The 19,620-nt window shown below is 33.1% G+C and overlaps 2 protein-coding genes across 3 annotated transcripts in view; both read right to left on the reverse strand.

Moving 5' to 3' along the window:
• Window positions 1-1,123: 1,123 nt before the first annotated feature.
• LOC145326934 (sodium/potassium-transporting ATPase subunit beta-2-like) lies at window positions 1,124-6,083 on the reverse strand. Its single transcript, XM_080170383.1, has 6 exons — window positions 5,863-6,083; window positions 4,300-4,429; window positions 3,808-3,875; window positions 3,378-3,472; window positions 2,607-2,685; window positions 1,124-2,032 (listed from the first exon to the last, which is right to left on the reverse strand). Exons 1-6 carry the CDS (start codon window positions 5,953-5,955, stop codon window positions 1,535-1,537), a joined length of 963 nt encoding a protein of 320 aa, XP_080026509.1. The 5' UTR covers window positions 5,956-6,083; the 3' UTR covers window positions 1,124-1,534.
• An 8,426-nt stretch (window positions 6,084-14,509) lies between these two features.
• LOC145326936 (solute carrier family 35 member E1 homolog) overlaps window positions 14,510-19,620 on the reverse strand; it is a 31,507-nt gene continuing 26,396 nt past the window's right edge. The window contains exons 10-14 of one of the 2 annotated variants that reach the window (XM_080170386.1): window positions 19,173-19,254; window positions 18,840-18,950; window positions 17,964-18,093; window positions 17,301-17,425; window positions 14,510-14,828 (exon numbers count right to left, since the gene is read on the reverse strand). In XM_080170386.1, coding sequence (XP_080026512.1) covers window positions 14,772-14,828; window positions 17,301-17,425; window positions 17,964-18,093; window positions 18,840-18,950; window positions 19,173-19,254 — 505 coding nt within the window. In that variant the 3' untranslated portion in view covers window positions 14,510-14,771. The remainder of the gene's footprint in view (window positions 14,829-17,300; window positions 17,426-17,963; window positions 18,094-18,839; window positions 18,951-19,172; window positions 19,255-19,620) is intronic. The other variant, XM_080170385.1, reaches the window with a different exon arrangement.

The raw sequence follows: 19,620 nt of genomic DNA on the forward strand, positions 1-19,620 counted from the left end.
AGGGGTCTGCCGACCCCCTCCCTATGCCTAAAATTAATGATTGATTCTGACAGCCTTATTATGGTTAAGCTGTATTGTTAATTCCCCCCACCCTTTCCAGGGATGGGGGATCATTATTGCCCAAACTGACTATTGTATATGTATTATATTGCTTTTATTTATGATTATTTATTCCTATCTGTGTAGCTATTGTTTGTTGTATATAACTTTAGTAATCCTTAGACCTTCAATAAAGGAACAACTGAATAGACTCTGTTTATTATTTAGTGATTGCTAGAGAAGCGTAGCTTCTCTATAGTATAGGTGTCCACGTCTGTTCACACTGCCGTAGTCATTTGAACTCTGGTGTCTGCCATTTATCCTAGGCGGATACCACACTTACATATTCAGTTTCTTAATTTCATTGGATGGGAATTGTAAACCATGCAGAAATAGAAAATCCACAGAACTTTTTCATGCGATAAAGTTGACATTATGGCATTCCATTTAAAAAAGGCTTGTGTAAGAATATTTTTTTTAATATTATTTCTCGACAATGATAATATGCATATTTTATTTCAAATTTTGATATTTTTCAACATAACAAATATTTAGAAAAATCAAATATTTTTTATTAGTTTGTTTTGATCAAATTTTTAAGTGTTTATTTTACGGAATTTTGTAGATCTTTTGTGTTAATTTTGCAAAATGTACACAAACGGTCATACAAGTAAACAATGTCATTAAATCACGCAATTACACTCTACATAAACATCATTTGATCATATATAATTTTCAATAAAAATTTGGCAAGGGCCTTAGGCTTCTCATTTATCAGTTGTTTTTAATTTTTCTTTTCGCAGAAAACTGTCTCTAATACGATACAATAAACAACTATTTTTGAATTATTTTAAAGACAAAAGGTTGCAGATAAATAAAAAACATAGGATTTAATTCCTTTTGTTCAGACAATTTTCCACGAATATTTAAAAAACATAATATTGATATCAGTTTTGTTGGCACAGGCCTTCGGTCCCTCGGGGCTAACAAAACTGATTTTTATATTATAATTTTTCATTTTATTATTCGTGGAAAGCTGTCTAAAATACGATGAGATAGGTAAATAACTATTAAAACAACAATATTGAATTAACTCAAAATTTATTAATTTAATAAGTTAACAACAATTTTGATAATTAACAAGAATAAACAACAACAAAAATATAAAATCAAACTTAAAAATCATCAGAAATATTCCCTAATGGTACATTTATATCCAAAGATTATAATGAATCTTTAATAAATTCAGGAATATTTTAAATATTATTTTTGATGATATTAAGTGATTTTTAAAAAGAAGGAAATGCTTCAATGGTTTCCATAAAACTATATTTTTTTTCATCATAAAAAGACATTATTTTATTTATTTGATAATGCCTTTTTTTGGTTACAATGGATTTTCTACTGTAGGTAATTAATCTAGAAGGGTTTCTTGGTTTTCATACATAACAAATAATGCCATTTTTTTTATAAATTAAAAATAATGCTATTTAAATTACTTGGCAGTTTTTTCATTATGTACAAGTACCTCAAAATGGGCCTTGCCAATTTTGTCCCTACGATCATAATTAATATTGCCGGCGTAGGCACGGCACTCAATATGGAGCAACCTGCCGGCCTCGGGGTTCAAGAACTGTACAGCCACCAGGGGATTAACGTAACCATCCTGGTTAGTGTAAGGATAATATTTGCCGTGGAAAGCTGCGGACTCGGGGAAGTATTTCAAATCACCCATAGCCTCTCTATCCGCAGGATTCTCGCCGTGACAGTCAATCCAGACCTGGTTCAGATCATCGCCAGTCAGCTTTTGCTCCGCAATCCTGGCCTTGACGTCGGCGGGAACCTCGCTAGGCATGGCGTCAGGGTCGTTGTAATAGTCATGGACAAGGTTGTAGATCTTGTTGAGCTTGAGGAAGATGCAGGGCTTGCCCTTGTCATACCCGTAGTTGCCCTCGCCGCAAGGACCAAGCTGAGCAAGATCGAAGTTGCAAACCTGGAGTATGGAAAAATAAAGTTTATAATTTGTCATTTGATTACATAAATTCACCTTTTCTCTCCCTCTTAATCTTATTTTTCTATCTCATTTTCTTCCCCTTTTTCCTCCTTTCCCCTCTTATTTAATGTTTTATTACTTTTAAACAGCAATTTCTATCTATCAAACTATTTACCTATCTGTCTGTCTGTCTATTCATCTTTCTGTCTTTCTATCTATCTAAGTATCAATCAATCTATATAAATATCTTTATATGAGAGGTTAACTTACAAACAAATTATGAATTTTACATATTTATTTAGACATTACAAATTGTTTCATGCATGTGCACTCTTCAGATGTCAACGTAAATATCTTTCTCGTATTCATTCGAATCCGGTGGATAGGAACCGGTTCTCATCCATACGAAAAAACTATGTCTAGCATCGTATTATATCCAGCTTTCTACGAATATAAAAATGGTTTTCGTCTTATAATTGTACATTCTATATCCGCGGAAAGCCGTTTATAATACTATGCGAGAAATAACTATTATATCTATCTATTAATATATTTATCTATCTATATATTTTACCTGTCCAGCCGCAGGTCCAGATGATGGGCAGTCAACAGCATTGTCTTGTTTCTTGTAGGCCTCCAAAAATTCAGTGGACCTACAAATTGTAGTTTTAGCAGGGATTTCGTAGTCGTTTCGATAAGGCAATGTAGATAAATTATGCACGTTTCCAATTACGATTACACTTGTTATACATTCTGTAAATTAAATTCATGGTTTAGACAGTTTTCGGACAAAACAATACGGATTTTGCGAAAGTACGCAAAGCTGTAAAGTCAACGTAATTTGTAGTCCAATGACCACCCCCCCCCCCCCCAATGATACTTTACTTTAGTGTTAGCACGTTGCGTTGTGTCTGTTTGTCAGTTGTGCTTAATTTAATTACTTGTTGTCGAAAGGTACAAGTATTCTCATTAGCCAAAGTTTGTACATTGAAGTTAAAGTTTCAAAACCTTTGCCTTATAAGATATTAAAATTTATCAAATAGAAAGGTTTTGTGATGTTATATCTTTTATAATTAAATATATACACAATTGAAAGGTTCCGTGATTTTTTTTATTTTTAAAGAACATTGTATTTTAGACTTTCATAGTATAGATCAGTGTTATTCTCTCAAAACTGATTTAACACTTTAAATAAAATGGCCTAAAACTATCCTGGGATAACCTCAAGATATATGTTAAATTTCCCTGAAAAGTAAATTCTTCAGACAACAAATCTTACTACTTTATTTAATAGAATTAATATTAAAAGTGAGGAAAAAGTTAAATAATAAAACAAACCACGTACCTGTCTGCCCATTCCTTCCATCCTGGCATATCAGCGCTGCTGGCCTCATGGGCCTGGTTGTAGATAATCATAGAGGAGTCAACACGGGCCCATTCCTAAATACAGATTTAAATAATAAAGAATCTTCTCCCAAAATCTTGTACACAAGCTTGAGCCTTAGTTATCATAAATTTCTTTTTAAATCTGTCTGTCTGTCGATCTATCTATCTATATATCTATTTATCTGTCTATAAATCTCATAACTGTTCAGGTCTGACCCCCAGAGCAGGACTGCTGCCATTAATACTGTTGTATATATCTATCTATTTGTCTATATATCTATCTATATCTGTTCAGGGCTAATGCCCAGAGCAGGACTGCTGCCAATAATACTGTAGTATCTATCTATCTATATATATCTACGTTATTATCTTTCTATCTATCTGTATACCTGTTCAGGTCTGACGCCCAGAGCAGGACTGCTGCCAATAATACTGTTGTCTGTTTCCCAACGAGGCACCTGACAACAAAATCATTTAAAATCTAGCTTAAGTCAAATATGTAAATATGTGGTAAAATCGTCTCTTGTGAAGTTAAACTCATTGATGGAAAAGTTTAGACACTTTTTTTTACAACATAGCAAGTTATTTAAAGTTATTTAAAAGAACCAAAAGTTTTCCAGCCAACGAATTAAAATCGTGTTTACAAAATAAAACTAATCCAAAAATTGTGCAACGATCGGTCGAGATATTTATGAGATATTTCAAGACATGTTAAGCCGTTAATTTCTGCTTATAAGGTATTTTTAAAATTTTACAAACAAAATATGGAGTTCTACCCCCCCCCCCCCCCCAAAAAAAAAGAATAAAAAACTTGAACGTCCTTTCCAGTTTTTAAAAATGCTGCATTTTGATTACTTTTTTTTGCTAGATTTTGCAATGTTCCTTGTCATCAATAGTCTGGAAGAATATGAGGAGGCAGGCGGCCCAGAAGAGAGCCAGGAAGGTGTAGTAGATCAGGTAGAACACGGTGATCAGGGCCCATGACTTGGGGGTGCGGCCCATGATTGCGCCCTAACATTTTTGTTGGAGTTTTATGTCTATACAGTATACACGTCCCTGGCTTTTAAAAATATATTAAAGTGTGCTTTCAATCAAAACGCTTATCGAGCACAAAACCCCCACTTCCCTGTAAAAAAAATCACTAAAACACATACAAAGGAGACATATAGAGCTTCTTTACAAGGATAACTTGATAGGTCCAGTGGTTAGTAAGATCTAAAGGAACATAAAGACTAATTCTGAATTCAGATTTAACTATTTGACTCTACATGTGTCTTTCTGTAATATGATCTCTTAAACGTTTCTAATAGCTTGTGGGGGATAAGATTTTTTTCTCCTCGATTTAAATAATGTTAAAATTCTCATTTAGTCGCATGCACAGGGTCTTTTTAAAAGCGAAGCTTTTATATAATTAGGGTCGGTCCGTACGTCCGTCCGTCCGAGATAGATAGCTTTTATTCGTTAATTTAGGCATGTTAGAATTGTCCTATCGATTTCAAACTTTGCATGATGATTCCTGTAGTAGTTGGGTACGATTTAGAAAGCGTAGCAACTCTATAATCATTACCAGAATGTCCGTACTTCCATTTTAAACATGTTGATTTTTCTACTTTTTTAACAACAAATTTTCAAGTGTTTTAATTATCCGTTTGATCTGATTTTTGGTATATTGATTCCTGGGACAACAAAGAACAATATTATAAGCGAAGCAACTCTATAATCAAGTCCAAAAATGTAAGTATGTCCATAAACATTATCCTGTTTTTAAGCAGTTTTTCAACAAATTTACCTGCAATTTTGATTCGACATTTATACATTTATGTTCCGATTTTTCAGTTCAGATACTATACAAGTGTTAATGTCCGTTTGTCCTACCGTTTCAGTGCTTCGCTTTTATGGATGTTGTCATCCTTGTTTTACATTAATCTTAAATTTAAGGAGAATTTGACTATTTAAAATATGGAGAGATTCGGGGGGTATCCTTATCAAGAGGGGTGTGTCCGACACTCCTAATTTTGCCTCTGCTATCATTAAAATTATCTTCCTCGTAATACATTATTTTGAGGAAAATCATATTTTCTAAAGCTTTATTCCTACAATTTTTACATGATTAATATCGAAATATATTTCTGAATTTCTTAATGTTCTTGTCTTTTCCTTTTTCAACAGAACGTTTTCGAAAATAAGTTGCCACTCTATTTTTGCACTTTAAAATATTTTTGCAGAATTACTTGTACACAGACTAGGAGTCTTTATCTCCAATGATTCGGGGTTAATTGTCGTTCTTCTCCTCACCCTATCAAAAAGCCTATAACCTTCTCTAGACCAATAGAAAACTTCCCTAAAAATTATGGTACTAATTTCTCAAACAATCAAACAGACATTGTATTATTTTAGTATAAAACACTGGCCGTCACGCGCCCGACATAAAACTCCAAAATTGCCTTGTCTGGATCATACATAAACCACTTGAACGCCTCGAAGCCATGTCTCTCTGGCGGCTTGATGGCGGTGCCACCCAGCAGGTTTGCGGACATTTTGTTGGCGGTTGAGAGAAAAAAAAGCGGCGAGTCACTTAACGGTTGGCGGTTTTGGCAGTCGAATTTTTTTGTTCGACACGCAACACACACGGCCAGCAGAGGACTGAAATGTGAGCTGCTTGGCTTGCTTATGGGGCGATATATGCTGCCCCAAGCTTTCCTTCATATTAAGATTTCTCCAGGGATATCAAGGGATAAGACAATGGAATATATATTTATTAAAATTAATTAAAAAACTAAAAGGTTTAAGCCATAAAATGGGATTTTTATGTATTTTTAAACTTTGGGTATAAGTATGATTTTTATTCCGATGACCCCTTCCTCCCTGAGATTCTCCCCTTTTCCTCCCATTTCTTATTAATCACCTAGGTATATTTCCCCTGTTTTAAGTGTTTTTTCACAAAAGCAAAGTTATAAAACTTTGAACTTTAATTAAAAACTGTAGAACTGTAACTTTTCGTAATTAAACCAAAACCCCCTTACAATTTTTTACACCCCTCCTAAATCAAAATTGAGAGGGAAGTATTATAGAAAACTAGCGGCAATGTCCCTAACATCTAGGCACTTCAAAGCGGTAATAATTGGATTAAAAAATAAGCGTATCCCATCTCAAGGCTAAAATTTAAACATAAAATATCCTATGTGAAGCTTAACCAAACAAGGATGACAACATCCATAAAAGCGAAGCACTGAAACGGTAGGACAAACGGACATTAACACTTGTATAGTTTCTGAACTGAAAAATCGGAACATAAATGTATAAATGTCGAATCAAAATTGTAGGTAAATTTGTTGATAAACTGCTTAAAAACAGGATAATGTTTATGGACATACTTACATTTTTGGACTTGATTATAGAGTTGCTTCGCTTATAATATTGTTCTTTGTTGTCCCAGGAATCAATATACCAAAAATCAGATCAAACGGACAATTAAAACACTTGAAAATTTGTTGTTAAAAAAGTAGAAAAATCAACATGTTTAAAATGGACGTACGGACATTCTGGTAATGATTATAGAGTTGCTACGCTTTCTAAATCGTACCCAACTACTACAGGAATCATCATGCAAAGTTTGAAATCGGTAGGACAATTCTAACATGCCTAAATTAACGAATAAAAGCTATCTATCTCGGACGGACGGACGGACGGACGTACGGACGGACGTACGGACGGACGGACGGACCGACCCTAATTATAGAAAAGCTTCGCTTTTAAAAATAGACACAGTTGTGTATTTTAAAAATCCTAAGCTTTAGGCAATAAAAGCTTACTACTTTATATAAAAGGATAAGAGGGGTGTCATTTTAGTGTCAGGGGTTTGTATCCACCCTTTATCTGCACGCCTTTGGCGTTAGACTAGTTGTGTACAGAATTTTAAAAATTATCATTTGTTTACTGTTCTACATCTTAAAATCAATTTACTATTTTGTTTGCAGAATAAGGTATAGCCAACAAGCGAAGTAAATATAAAATAATAATTGGGGGGGGGGGGGGGGGGCAGATAAAAGGTCGTCAATTCTACCATGTGTTGCCCCTTAACGACAGCTGAAAATCAAATTAATTTAATTGTTGCTATAAACGGATTTTTACTTTTTGTATAAACACCCACCTTCTTTATTTTCCCCTTTTTTAAAATTTCTAACATCCTGTCTCTGGGAGAAACTTTAAGATGGCACCTATTCTGATGTTCATGCAATGTAACTATTATTAGAACAGCATTACTAATCAAACCAGGGTTTCTAATAGTAATAAGAAATGTCGATGTAAACATTAGACTGCCAAAATTTCGACATGCCTGCAATAAAAACCAATTTTGTTCAATTAAGAAAAGTTTGGCTAATTTAATTTTTTGTTAAAATGTATATTATACTTTATTTTAACTATTCAAATTTAGAAAGGAGACATCGAATTTTCTTTGATATTAATTTGAAGTCAGCTATGATATACATATGCTTTTACAGTACGTTTTTCATGGCAAAGAAAACATAAAACCAATAAAAAGCTTTCCTAAAAGTGTAATCAAATGCTAAGTATCCCATAAACATTAAAAAAAATCCAACGTATTACTTATGGTAAAATCCCCCCCCCCTCATATTTTGCTTGAAGCTCATGACGCCGGCAGCTAACATATGGACAGGGATCCTATTCTTCAGGGATAAGACAATGAACGATACATCAGTTCCCCCCTCCCCAACGCCCCCTATCATTAAAAACAAAATTATGTAGATTGCAATAATTAGTGGAAAAAATCAACATTAGACTAATCGAAATTATCAACACAAACCACAACAAATGATCGAACGAGTCAAAATGTGAAAAGTCTTACCTTTCAAGATGCTTCCCCTATAAAAGCATGCCTTATTGTCACAAGCATCATAATACAACCTTACCATATAGGTATTGATCTTGAGTGGATTTTAAAAGGTGAAGAAAGTTCGCAGAGGGTGGTTGACAACCACCCCCCCCCACCCCTCCTCCTGCACCCACATCACTCACGACTCTGGTCAATTAACATAAAGTTGCTACTGAAATTATACCCTACAAGGTTTAAAACCGATAGAACAATTCAGACATACCTAGATTAACGACCAGAGCTGGATTAATTAATAACATATAAACGGACTATGTAATAGTTATCTATTGCAGCTTTCCGCTGATATTTAAATGAAAAATCATAAAATTAAAACCAGATATGTTAGCCATGAGGAGCTGAAGGACTGGTCTAACAAAACTAGTAATAATTTTATGATTTTATCTTGAAATTCGTGGAAAATTGTCTGTAATTTGAAGCTATACAAAAAATTTTATTATATCAGAGAACCAGTTCTAATCTAGCGGATATAAATCGGTTTCTAAGCTATACTGGTTAAAAATAGCACTATCCCTCAATCCATGGAAGCTTCCTCTGAAACAGCAGCTAACATCATTTACCGGTCAACTCTCTCTAAGTACATTTGGACAAATGCCAAGCAGCAGACTACGAAAACATGGCAGGGATAAATATTGACGAAAACTAAACATATTTTTACAAGGCATTTGGAAAAAAATATTAAAAACGAAATTTATTATTTTCAGTTAAAATGGATGCTTTTTTTTGGAAAAAAAGAAAATATATTTTATGATGCAAATGATAGAAAGATGGCTTCCATAAAGAAAATAAACTTGAATTAGCCTAATTAACACATAAAAACCTTGGGTTTAAATGAATAAAAGTTTAAAAGTCTAACTTAAATTTTGCAAACATCATCTAGAAACTATAAGTTAAGTTTCAATGCCAAAAATACAAAGCTTAACAAGTAAAAACCAAGGGATTTTGAGTTTTGTTTTGGGGCTTGAACTGTTGTTAATTTTATATTTTTGACAATCTAAAAATATTGGACGGAAATTTGGAGAACAAGGATGACAACATCCATAAAAGCGAAGCTCTGAAACGGTAGGACAAACGGACATTAACACTTGTATAATGTCAGAACTGAAAAATCAGAATGCGAATGTATAGAGTCAAAGCAAAATTGTAAGTAATTTGTTGAAAAACTGCTTGATACAGGATAATGATTATGGACATACTTACATTTTTAGGACTTGATTATAGAGTTACTTCGTTTATAATATTGTACTTTGTTGTCCCAGGAATCAGTATACCAAAAATCAGACCAATCGGATAATTAGGTCACATACAAATTTGTTGTTAAAAATGTAAAAAAAATCAACATGTTTAAAATGGACGTACGGACATTCTGGTAATAATTATAGAGTTGCTACGCTTTCTAACTCGTACCTAACTATTACAGGAATCACCATGCAAAATTTGAAATCGATAGGACAATTCTAACATGCCTAAATTAACGAAAAAAGCTATTTTAAAAAGTAAAAAAATCAACATGTTTAAAATGGACGTACGGACATTTTGGTAATGAATATAGAGTTGCTACGCTTTCTAAATCGTACCTAACTACTAGAGGAATCACCATGCAAAATTTGAAATCGATAGGACAATTCTAACATGTCTAAATTAACGAAAGAAGCTATTCGTGACGGACGGACCGACCCTAATTATACAGGGTGTTTTTTTTTAATAAGACAAAAATATTACTTAATTTAACCCACTTGCTATTGACAGAAGTTAATAATCTATATCTTAATTTTTTCATTGGGTTGGGGAGTTTTGTATAAAAAAAAATACTTAGAGATTTTCATCAAATTATGCCTTAAAAACCGGTTTTTCCAAAGTACCTATTTTTGGAAGATTTTTGGATCATGACAAATTTAAAGGGTGTGCAAATAAAATTTAAATTGCACAGCTTGTGTTAATAGTAGAAATGTGTTGCACACCGTTAGAATCATCATAAATTCAGGATTTTAGATATTAAAGAACTATTCCTGTTCTACGCATAGTTTAGGAGCTACGTGGTAAAATGTCCCAACTGACTTAAAACTTTTCAACCTTTCTCACATTATCCATCGTAGCTTCTATACTACAAAAAGCATAAGTATGAACCATATATTTCCAAAAACTAGAGTATACGACGATTCTAATGGTATGCATAGCATTTTTCTACTATTAACACAATCTGCGCAATTTGAATTTTAAAAATGTATGCATTTTTGCACACCCTTTAAATTTGTCATGATTCAAAAATCTTCTAAAAATAGGTACTTTGGAAAAACCGGTTTTTAAGGCATAATTTGTTGAAAATCGCTAAGTATTTTTTTCTCAAACAAAACTCCCCAACCCAATGAAGAAATTAAGATATAGATCATTAACTTCTGTCAATGGCAAGTGGGTTAAATTAAGTAATATTTTTGTCTTATTAAAAAAAACACCCTGTAGAAAAGCTTCGCTTTTAAAAATTAGGGAGGGAGGGGACATTGGGCTATTTATTACATTGGTTCCCACGGTTTTTATAATATTTATTCGTTAGCTTAGCAACTTTGGAGATTTAAAGAAAATTGATTGGTTGCGTTACGAATATCCCAAAGTTAAAAAGTCTTGCACTAAAAATTCAAATATCAATACTTCTTTGAAAATAAACACAAAAGCTTTTATATTCGTCATAACTTTAGATACAGTTACAATTTTTAAATTCCTTCCATCTGTATAAAAGCAAAGCTTTTCTATTCATAGAGGGCAACACATCTACTTTATAATTCATTTTGTCTGTCCGTCTGTCAATCCGTAAGGTGAGATGTGGCTTTCTCTGCTGTTTTTTTTTGTGAATATAACTAATTGTGAATTAAAGCATAATTATACTGGAATTATAAAAAGAATGGGGTATAGTCTCTTTCGTGGCAGCGCCCCTTAAGAGGCGATTCTTTTTTTACAGTAGCTTTTCTCTTATTTCTAGCCCCTGCGGGGTGCGGGGGGCTCTAACCCTAGATTAAAAACACCTAAAACAAAAAGAAGCAGATAAAATATATTTAGACGTCATAAATAAGCAGAAAGTTTAACACATTTATTACACCAGTCCCTAAAGTTCTATAAGAAAGTTTTCTTATTCGTTGATTTTAAAACTTTGGTGACTTTTATTGATTGGTTCATTAAGTTTATTGTCTAGACGTTTCCTACAGAAGTATTTTTGTTTATCATCATTGTGGATATGCATCAATTAATTGGCCATTATCTTATCCCTTTAGATCCCTGAATTTTATCATCTTATCCCCTAAGATCCCTGATATTTAAAGTTTCTGTCAATAAAGTCAGTAAAATCCAGATCTATTAATTATATACGTATTTATTTCAATTATTTTGGTTAGCAAGGAGGGGTAGAAAATTGTCAAATTCTCCGCTACTATATGTTTAAGTCAGTTTTTACCTGTTGTGTTACATAGTACATTACATAATACACATAATCCTACTTTTAGCAGCGCCCCTAGCAATTACTCCCCTTCCCCCTAAAGACCCTAGGTGGGGGGTTGTAACCATATAAGGGAAGAGTTTGGGGTAACACCCCCTCCGTGTACTATCTTAACCTAAAAATATATTTTATATTAAATTTTGAAATAATTTTAATCCTTAAAAAATTCAGATTAGGTTACATAATTCAATTGCCCATATCTTTCCCTACTCTACTATACAGAATCTATAGGATAGGCAAATGAGGATTTTTTTGTTCTTGGCGAGCAAAAACCGATTTAAGGTTGGTGTCTGTGTGTTTGGGGGGAGTGTCAAACCGTATTTGAACTTATTTTAAAATTTGTTTAAAAATTTAAATAAAAGAATATAAAATTTATCCATGAATATTTTTTTTTTTTTTTGGGGGGGGGGAATGTCTGGATACCATTTACCCCAATAACAAGTATATAACATTTCAAGTAACAAAAATATTGCAGCTTTGTTTCTAACTAAATGCCTTTTTCATGTGCAATTTTCTTATTCCTTTTTTCTTGTTTTCTTTCGCTGTTTTTTCTCTCGAAATCTTAATAAATGTTATTCAAAACTGCAAAAATTTTAAAAAGATTTTCTGGGAGAAAATTTATTTCTCTTGGGGGTGGCACAATACCCCGCCAAATAGCCTAAAACCTACCCTGGACCTATGGATAACTTCCTTGAAAATTTAGGAACGAATGGCTGAGCCGTTTAGGAAATTTTAGCGGAAATACATACATAGTATATACAATCGAGAGACATCCTGTTATTTTAGTTAATGGGGTTATGCCCAAACAAATCCAAAAAATGCTTAGCTCATCAATTTTTAGTCATTGATAATAACTAACTAAACTCCCCTTTACAAAAATTCTAATTATAAATCCAAGGATTTTCAGGGATAAGACAAGGACAATGGACTATGAATTGAATGATTAACAAAATTAACTTGGTTGATGTAGATTTAAATTATTGGTGAAAAAGTTTAGAAATTATTAGTTTGTACCCGCCAATTATAATTAAATGAAAGTTTTGACTCCGCAAATGAAGAACGTGATTTAAAATTTAGGTTACCAGTGTAATTTACAGTCTAATATCCTTTCCTTCCCAGAATTGAATCATAAAAAATGTATTTGGCTTTTAGCTACTTTACAAAAACACTGACTTTATGACGTCAAAGTAAAGTATGTCCTAAAATTGTTTATTCAAAACAAGGATGACAACATTCATAAAAGAGAAGCTATGAATTCAAACTGTAAAACAAACGGACAATAATACGAAGCAAACAAAAAAGTATTTTACAAATAATATGTATATAGTATTAACAAAATTGAAAGTAAGTTCAAAAATTGCTCTAATACAGAATTATATTTAATGACATACTTACCTTTATAAAACAGAGATGCTATGCTAAAAATAGTGTACCTTATTGTCCTAGGAATCAATGTTATAAATGTTTCTAAATCGTACCTAAATCAATTACAGGAATCATCATTCAAAGTTTAAAATAATAGGACACTTCTAACATGCCTAAATTAACGAAAAGAGCGAAGCATTACGTATGGATGTACAGACGCTTTTAAAACAAAGCTTCGCTTCAAACAAGCGTACTTTTACATTTACAATGGAATTTTTTAGGGAAAAATCCGCCGTTTTCTGTAATTTAAAGTATATTTAAGAAAGTGATTTTTAAATATTCAGGTTAGAACTTGAAATAACCAGGAATCTCAAGGGATAAGACAATTAAGATGAATAGATGTAAATCCCATACGATGATTAACAAAAGTATTCCTGTTGTGTTTTGTAATCATTGATTGAAACTATTGCACTTTGCTAGTTTAAAATAACCAATCAGTGTATTTTAAAAATGCACCAAAAACTTTTGTGTTTATAAAACTTTGGGTATCAGCGTAATTTACAGTCCAATGTCATATCCCTATCTGGTAATAATTAAAATGATTGAGAGCGCAGCTGCTCTACAGATATCCCATTATGCGTAAACAGAGAGGGTGTAAACGATAAAGGAAGTTTTCCAAAAAAAAAGGTCCTAGGACAAACGCAGGAGTTCCAAACTTTGGAGTGGACACTTAACCTAACCTTACCTATTTTAGACAATCTACAGGTTTTTTAAATGCCTAACCCCTACGGGGAGCTTATTTGTCCATTCATATCTTAACCTAATCTAATACGTATACAATTATTTAATTAAATTAATATTTTCACACTCCTGCGTTTGTCCACTCCGACGTTTGGGACTCCTGCGTTTGTCCAGGATCCAAATAAAGGTTTCAGTGACTTGTGTAAAAGGTTATCTAAGTGACGAAAAACATTTTGAATAGGTTTTTTTCAATTATTTTATTGAAAATGAAAAGGCGACATAAAATATTGTCAAATATAAAAGTAACAACATATAAAAATAAAAATATACATTTATCTTTGTAAAAAGTATATAAATATTATAAAAATTGTTAACAAACAAAATAGACTTCTTAATAAAAGTAACTTAAAATTAAAATCTAACAATGAATAATTATAAATATTAAATAAATCTAAATATCACATGTGTTAAAATGATTTAAATATTTTTTTTAACCTAGCTTATTGTAAATTTTAGAATCCTATTACAATTAGGTAAAACTTCTTCACTCAGATTAAAATTATTGAACACCTCTAGTTTGTAAAAAAAATAAAAATTCAATAAAAGAAAAGATTTTTTAGATCAAAGTGTTTTATATATAGAACAAAAAATACAAAAAAGGGCCACTTCTTACCAAAGGTGTCAACAATTTTGAAAATAAAATTACATTTTTTTCTTCATTAGTTATGAGCAATGAAAATGATCTATCTTGAATCTTGATGTCTTTTCATATATAATTATTTTATTTTATAATACTTTTGAAATCACCATAACCTATTAGTTGCAAATATAAATAAAATATTTTCATGATTCTATTGATTTCTCTTTATCTGTGTGTCTAGATATGATAGTGGGGTTGTTACTTGAACCTGAAAATAAAATTTTATTAAAAGCGAAGCTTTTCTATAATTAGGCTCGGTCCGTACGTCCGTCCGTTCAGTAAAACGAATACCCCCCCCCAAAAAAAAAAAAATCTAACATCTGCTAACGTAGGCCAAACGGATGGTGACGTTACTAGAATATCATAAAAACCGACCAAAAATGACCTTTAAAAAATAAGACCTATACCTAGTTAACAAATTGCGCGATAAAAAGACCAATATAACGCTCATATTTTTCTATTAATACGTTTTCTGTTCAATTACGGTTTTTATATTTTCTAGAATACCTCAAGATATTGTGACAATGTAATTTTTGTCGTCAATTTAACACCCCTGTCCTGAATAAAATGTTTATTTAAAAAAACATGCGCATTCAGTTTTTTTTCATTTCCTGATTTATTTTTGTCCCCCGATTCCAAAAATGTCTTTCCTGAAATCCTGGCTGTTCTATAAGATCTCCAAAAATGCTAATTACTTTTGTCACTGATTTTTCAAAATTTGAATCTGCTAATGATGGTTTTGACCATTATCAACTGTTAAATGTCAGGACTTTCGTTCCCCCCTCCCCCCAAAAAAACTCAAGTAACTGTTTTTTTGTGCTTTACCAATAAATACAAAGTTGTAGAACTTGCTAGTCCTAAAAATAATTGACATTATTGGCATTCATCTAGGACAAACTTTTCTGGACATTTTGAGACAAACTAAAATTGTGAAGTTTAACAGTGAATAATGGTCAAAACAGTGATTGGTTGGTTTAAAATCTCATCTAATTCTGTTCTCATTGGTTTGTTCCAGACCACACCAATATGAGTCCTTCCTTTAAAAAGATGAAGAACATCATTGAAACTTGTGGGTTCAGTTACTTTCAACCCAGATAATCTCTACTACCACACCAAAATAAACATCATAAAATCACTCTGTGGCTCTAACTGGGGCTAGGACAAGGAGACCATGACAGCGACCTACAAGGCCATTGCAAGTTTGTTGGAATATGCTTGTCCTATATGGAGTCTTGTCATTTCAGAGAACAGTTAGAAAAAGATACAAAGATCACAGAACCAAGCTTGTTAGGAGAAACCAAGTTTAAGTCCCTACATAGACTACGTTTTGGTTGACAAATGCAGTTGCAATTTGTCTGAGTGTAATCGCGCAACCTTCCCTGAGATGCCCTTGGGTTGTAAGGGGGGAGATTTGTAAAAAGTTAGGATTCTACATATCAAGCAACTTATATCATGCTTTCCCCTGTCAATTGCTCCTCATTCATATGAGAGTGCCATTAACAAGGGTGGCTTAATATAGAACACCTGTCAAAACTCTAGGCCAGGGTGATGTAATAATTGAGTATCTTCCATGATAATTGTGGTTCAGATTGAAATGTAACAAAGAATACACTCAGCTGTGCATAAAGCTTACCAATCTATGATTGGTCAAAGGATTCTCACCTCCCATTTCTGTGTGCATCTGAATCCTAACTTCAGAGAATCAGGGCTATATACATACATACATGTCAATTATTGTTAGGCCTTGCAAATTCTACAACTTTGTATTTATTGGTAAAGCACAAATAAAAATAATTACTCAAGTGTTTTTGGGAAAAAATTCTTACATTTAACAGTTGAATACGGTCAAAACTGTCATCGGTAGGTTCAAATTTTTGACTTATATTCTGTTAGGTCTTTATTGGATTTTTGTCTGATGTATAGGTCCCCCTGTTACGAGTCCTTCCGGTCTAAAAATGGTCACAATGTTGCTAAGCACTGTTTTATTTATTTGTAATGCAGATAATCACTGCCACTGCTGTAACAGTGTGCCTTAGGCATATGTCCTTCTACAAACTATTGTTAGGCTTGGCAAGTTCTACAACTTTGTTTTTCTTAGTCAAGTCTGAAAAACGGCTCCATCAATGTCTTTTCTGGTTAAAACCAAAAATGATGTTTAACAGTTAATAATGGTTAAACCGGCAGATATTTTTTATTGATTCTGTCAGGTCTTGTTGGCATTCAAGGAATGTATAATCTAAGGTGTGTAAGACCCTTTTTACTGTTCACTATAACATGTTTTGACAAAATTTCACATTAGTTATTTGAAAAAAATATTGAAAAATCAGTGACAAAAGTAATTTGCATTTTTGGAGATCTTATAGAACAGCCAGGATTTTAGGAAAGACATTTTTGGAATCGGGGGACAAAAATATATCAGAAAATGAAAAAAACTGAATGCGCATGTTTTTTTAAATAAACATTTTATCCAGGACAGGGGTGTTAAGTTGCTCAGGTATTGGTCAAGACGTTCCTCCATGATCAAGAGTGGGGATTGGATAGTCATAAGGGACGGGGGGTATCATTATATTAGCAAGCTGGGAGAAACATTTTATCAGGGTATGAGAGAATCTCTAACAATATCTACGTATTATATATACTTGACATAGTCTACACACCTGAGACAAAAGCATTAATTTACCTTTGGATCGAAAGTGAGATGATTTTGCCACAAGGGCCTGGATGGAACCGGTTTAGACATTGACAAGGGGAGGCTGTCTTTAGCTTGGTTCTCGCGATATTTTGCCAGGTTATAACAAAATACACCTATAACAAAACATTATCTTAGAATCAGGAATCTAAAGGGTTTGACCATGGCCGACAAATTGATGTACATCCCCAATGATTATGTACAAAATACCCCTACTGTAGATTACAATTAATGATGGAAACTTTTGGACACTCAACTTAATGAACCTACCAATAAGCCAACGAATAAGAAAATTTTATTATAAAACTTTTGGGACTAGTTTAATAAACAGTCCAATGTTCCTGTCTGTCTTTTTATCAAATATAGTTCTTTTTTTATATTTCAATAATGGAGAGAAGGGCAGTTTCCACGCAAAGTGATTAGTAGAGCACGGAAAACCCCTCCCCCTTATTTTGCTTTATGGACAACTAAAAAAAGGTTTTTTTTTAAATTTTTCTAACGTCGAAAGTTCTTAATAAATTGAAGGATGCTGTATCCTTTCCCCAAAATTGCAAAATAAATTCCAGGCAACTATAGCAAGGAAGAAATTCATATTGGTCCAGTGGTAAGTCAGACCACGTGACAGGCAGACAAACAAGAATTAACCTTACTTACCTCCAATTGCAAGAAGCATTCCGCATACATTTGTAGCGGTTACAGGATTCTTCAACAAGAGCAGAGAAACAGTGATGACCGATATTCTTTTAGTTACATTTGCCACGGCGTATGTCAACGGAACAACCATCTAAAAATATGGATAAGTGGATTTAGAATATACGTGGATTTCATAACCGGGGGAAAATTTTCGTCAATTTAGGTTTCTAATATTGAACTCATTTTTTGATCAGTTTGTTCAATTCAGTAGAATGAATGGGGATGGGGTAAAGGGGTTGGATGGCCGGGTATTGTTATTTTAGCCCGCCGCAATTAAGTTTCACTTTATTAGAGAACATGAAAGTCAGGTGTATCATCGAATGGGACAATGTACGAAAAACTAATTTACCTCCAATCAGTGTTTCGGAGCCGGAACCGGAAGCCGCCATATTTTGCTGGAGCCAGAGCTGGAGCCGTATTTTTCGTTAATAAACGGCTCCGGCTCCGGACTAGATAAATAAAGAGATTTTTTATAAATTATAATTTTGTAACTCTGTTTTTTCATGTGCAAATGCCCCTTTTAAGTTTTTCAAGTCCATTTATATCAAAAATTTAACTTTTAAAACCTTCAAAAGTCAAAAATAGACTTGGGAGAAAAAAATATGTAGAGTTTTTCTTGATGTTAGGTCGGAGCCGGAGCTGGAGCCGTATCATCACAGACGGCTCCGCGGAGCCAGAGCCGCACCAAAATCAAACGGCTTCGACACGCTGCCTCCAATTATGATACACAAAATTAGATATACCCATATAAATATATAAATTCAACCTTCTAAGTGACCTTTAAACCATTATAGTGACCCATCTCATATAAATCGTAGCTTTGCTACTAAATATCACCTTGAGGAGTGTAAAGGCCAAAATATTCTGTATCCAATGAAGGAAACCATCAATGGCTAACAGGATAACAACCTCCATACTCAAATCTTTTCGGAAACTGGTCAGATCAACCTAACATAAAAATTAATGATGAAATTGATTATGAATTTTAATATTGATATACATTATTAGGTGAATCAAACATAAAAGAAGAATATATTTCAAGGTACTTCAAACTTTAGTACCTACTAGTATAGTAGTAGTACTAATACCTTAGCCTAAAATAGACATCATTGAAATTATTAATAACATAGTAGCAGTAGGAGGGACCATTCTAATGTATTTCCCACTTACCAAAGTCCAAACAGGTAGAAACATTAAGGCAGAAATCTGTCCAAGTTTGTGTAGAAGGCGTAGATGATGCATACCAGTTTCTCTAAATAGATAGATAGATATTTAGTGGGATAGAAAGATAGATAGAAAGGTTATTTAGCTTAACGGATAGACAGTAAAACTATGTTGAGATCAGCTGTTTACCGATAATTATTTACTGAGGCCGATAGGTGGCGCTGGTTACGTAGAAACATGAACTATAAAACTTGAGCAATCTAACAGCTTTTAAAATTTTTGAAACTTTTTGGCGATTCCTATTGGAGGTTTTATGTACCCTACCCCAAAATAGTTATAAACCACCCCAGGACCTATGAGAATCTTAATCTACACTGTAAATGAGAACCGTATCAGTTCAGCAGTTAGCGATATCCTTCTGTACACACAGTGATCCTGTTACTCTTACATAAAG

This window comes from Acartia tonsa, chromosome 8 (genome assembly GCF_053477335.1).
Source record: "Acartia tonsa isolate MP-2025a chromosome 8, ASM5347733v1, whole genome shotgun sequence".
NCBI classification, from domain to species: Eukaryota; Metazoa; Arthropoda; class Copepoda; order Calanoida; family Acartiidae; genus Acartia; species Acartia tonsa.

What these genes read in the sequence shown, in the direction of transcription:
- LOC145326934 (XM_080170383.1), bottom strand. Translation starts at nt 5,955, where the DNA reads ATGTCCGCAAACCTGCTGGGTGGCACCGCCATCAAGCCGCCAGAGAGA. An exon ending in TTATGTATGATCCAGACAAG is followed by an intron (nt 4,430 to 5,862) that starts GCAATTTTGGAG and finishes CAAAAATGTTAG; the next exon opens with GGCGCAATCATGGGCCGCAC. An exon ending in CCAGACTATTGATGACAAGG is followed by an intron (nt 3,876 to 4,299) that starts AACATTGCAAAA and finishes TTTGTTGTCAGG; the next exon opens with TGCCTCGTTGGGAAACAGAC.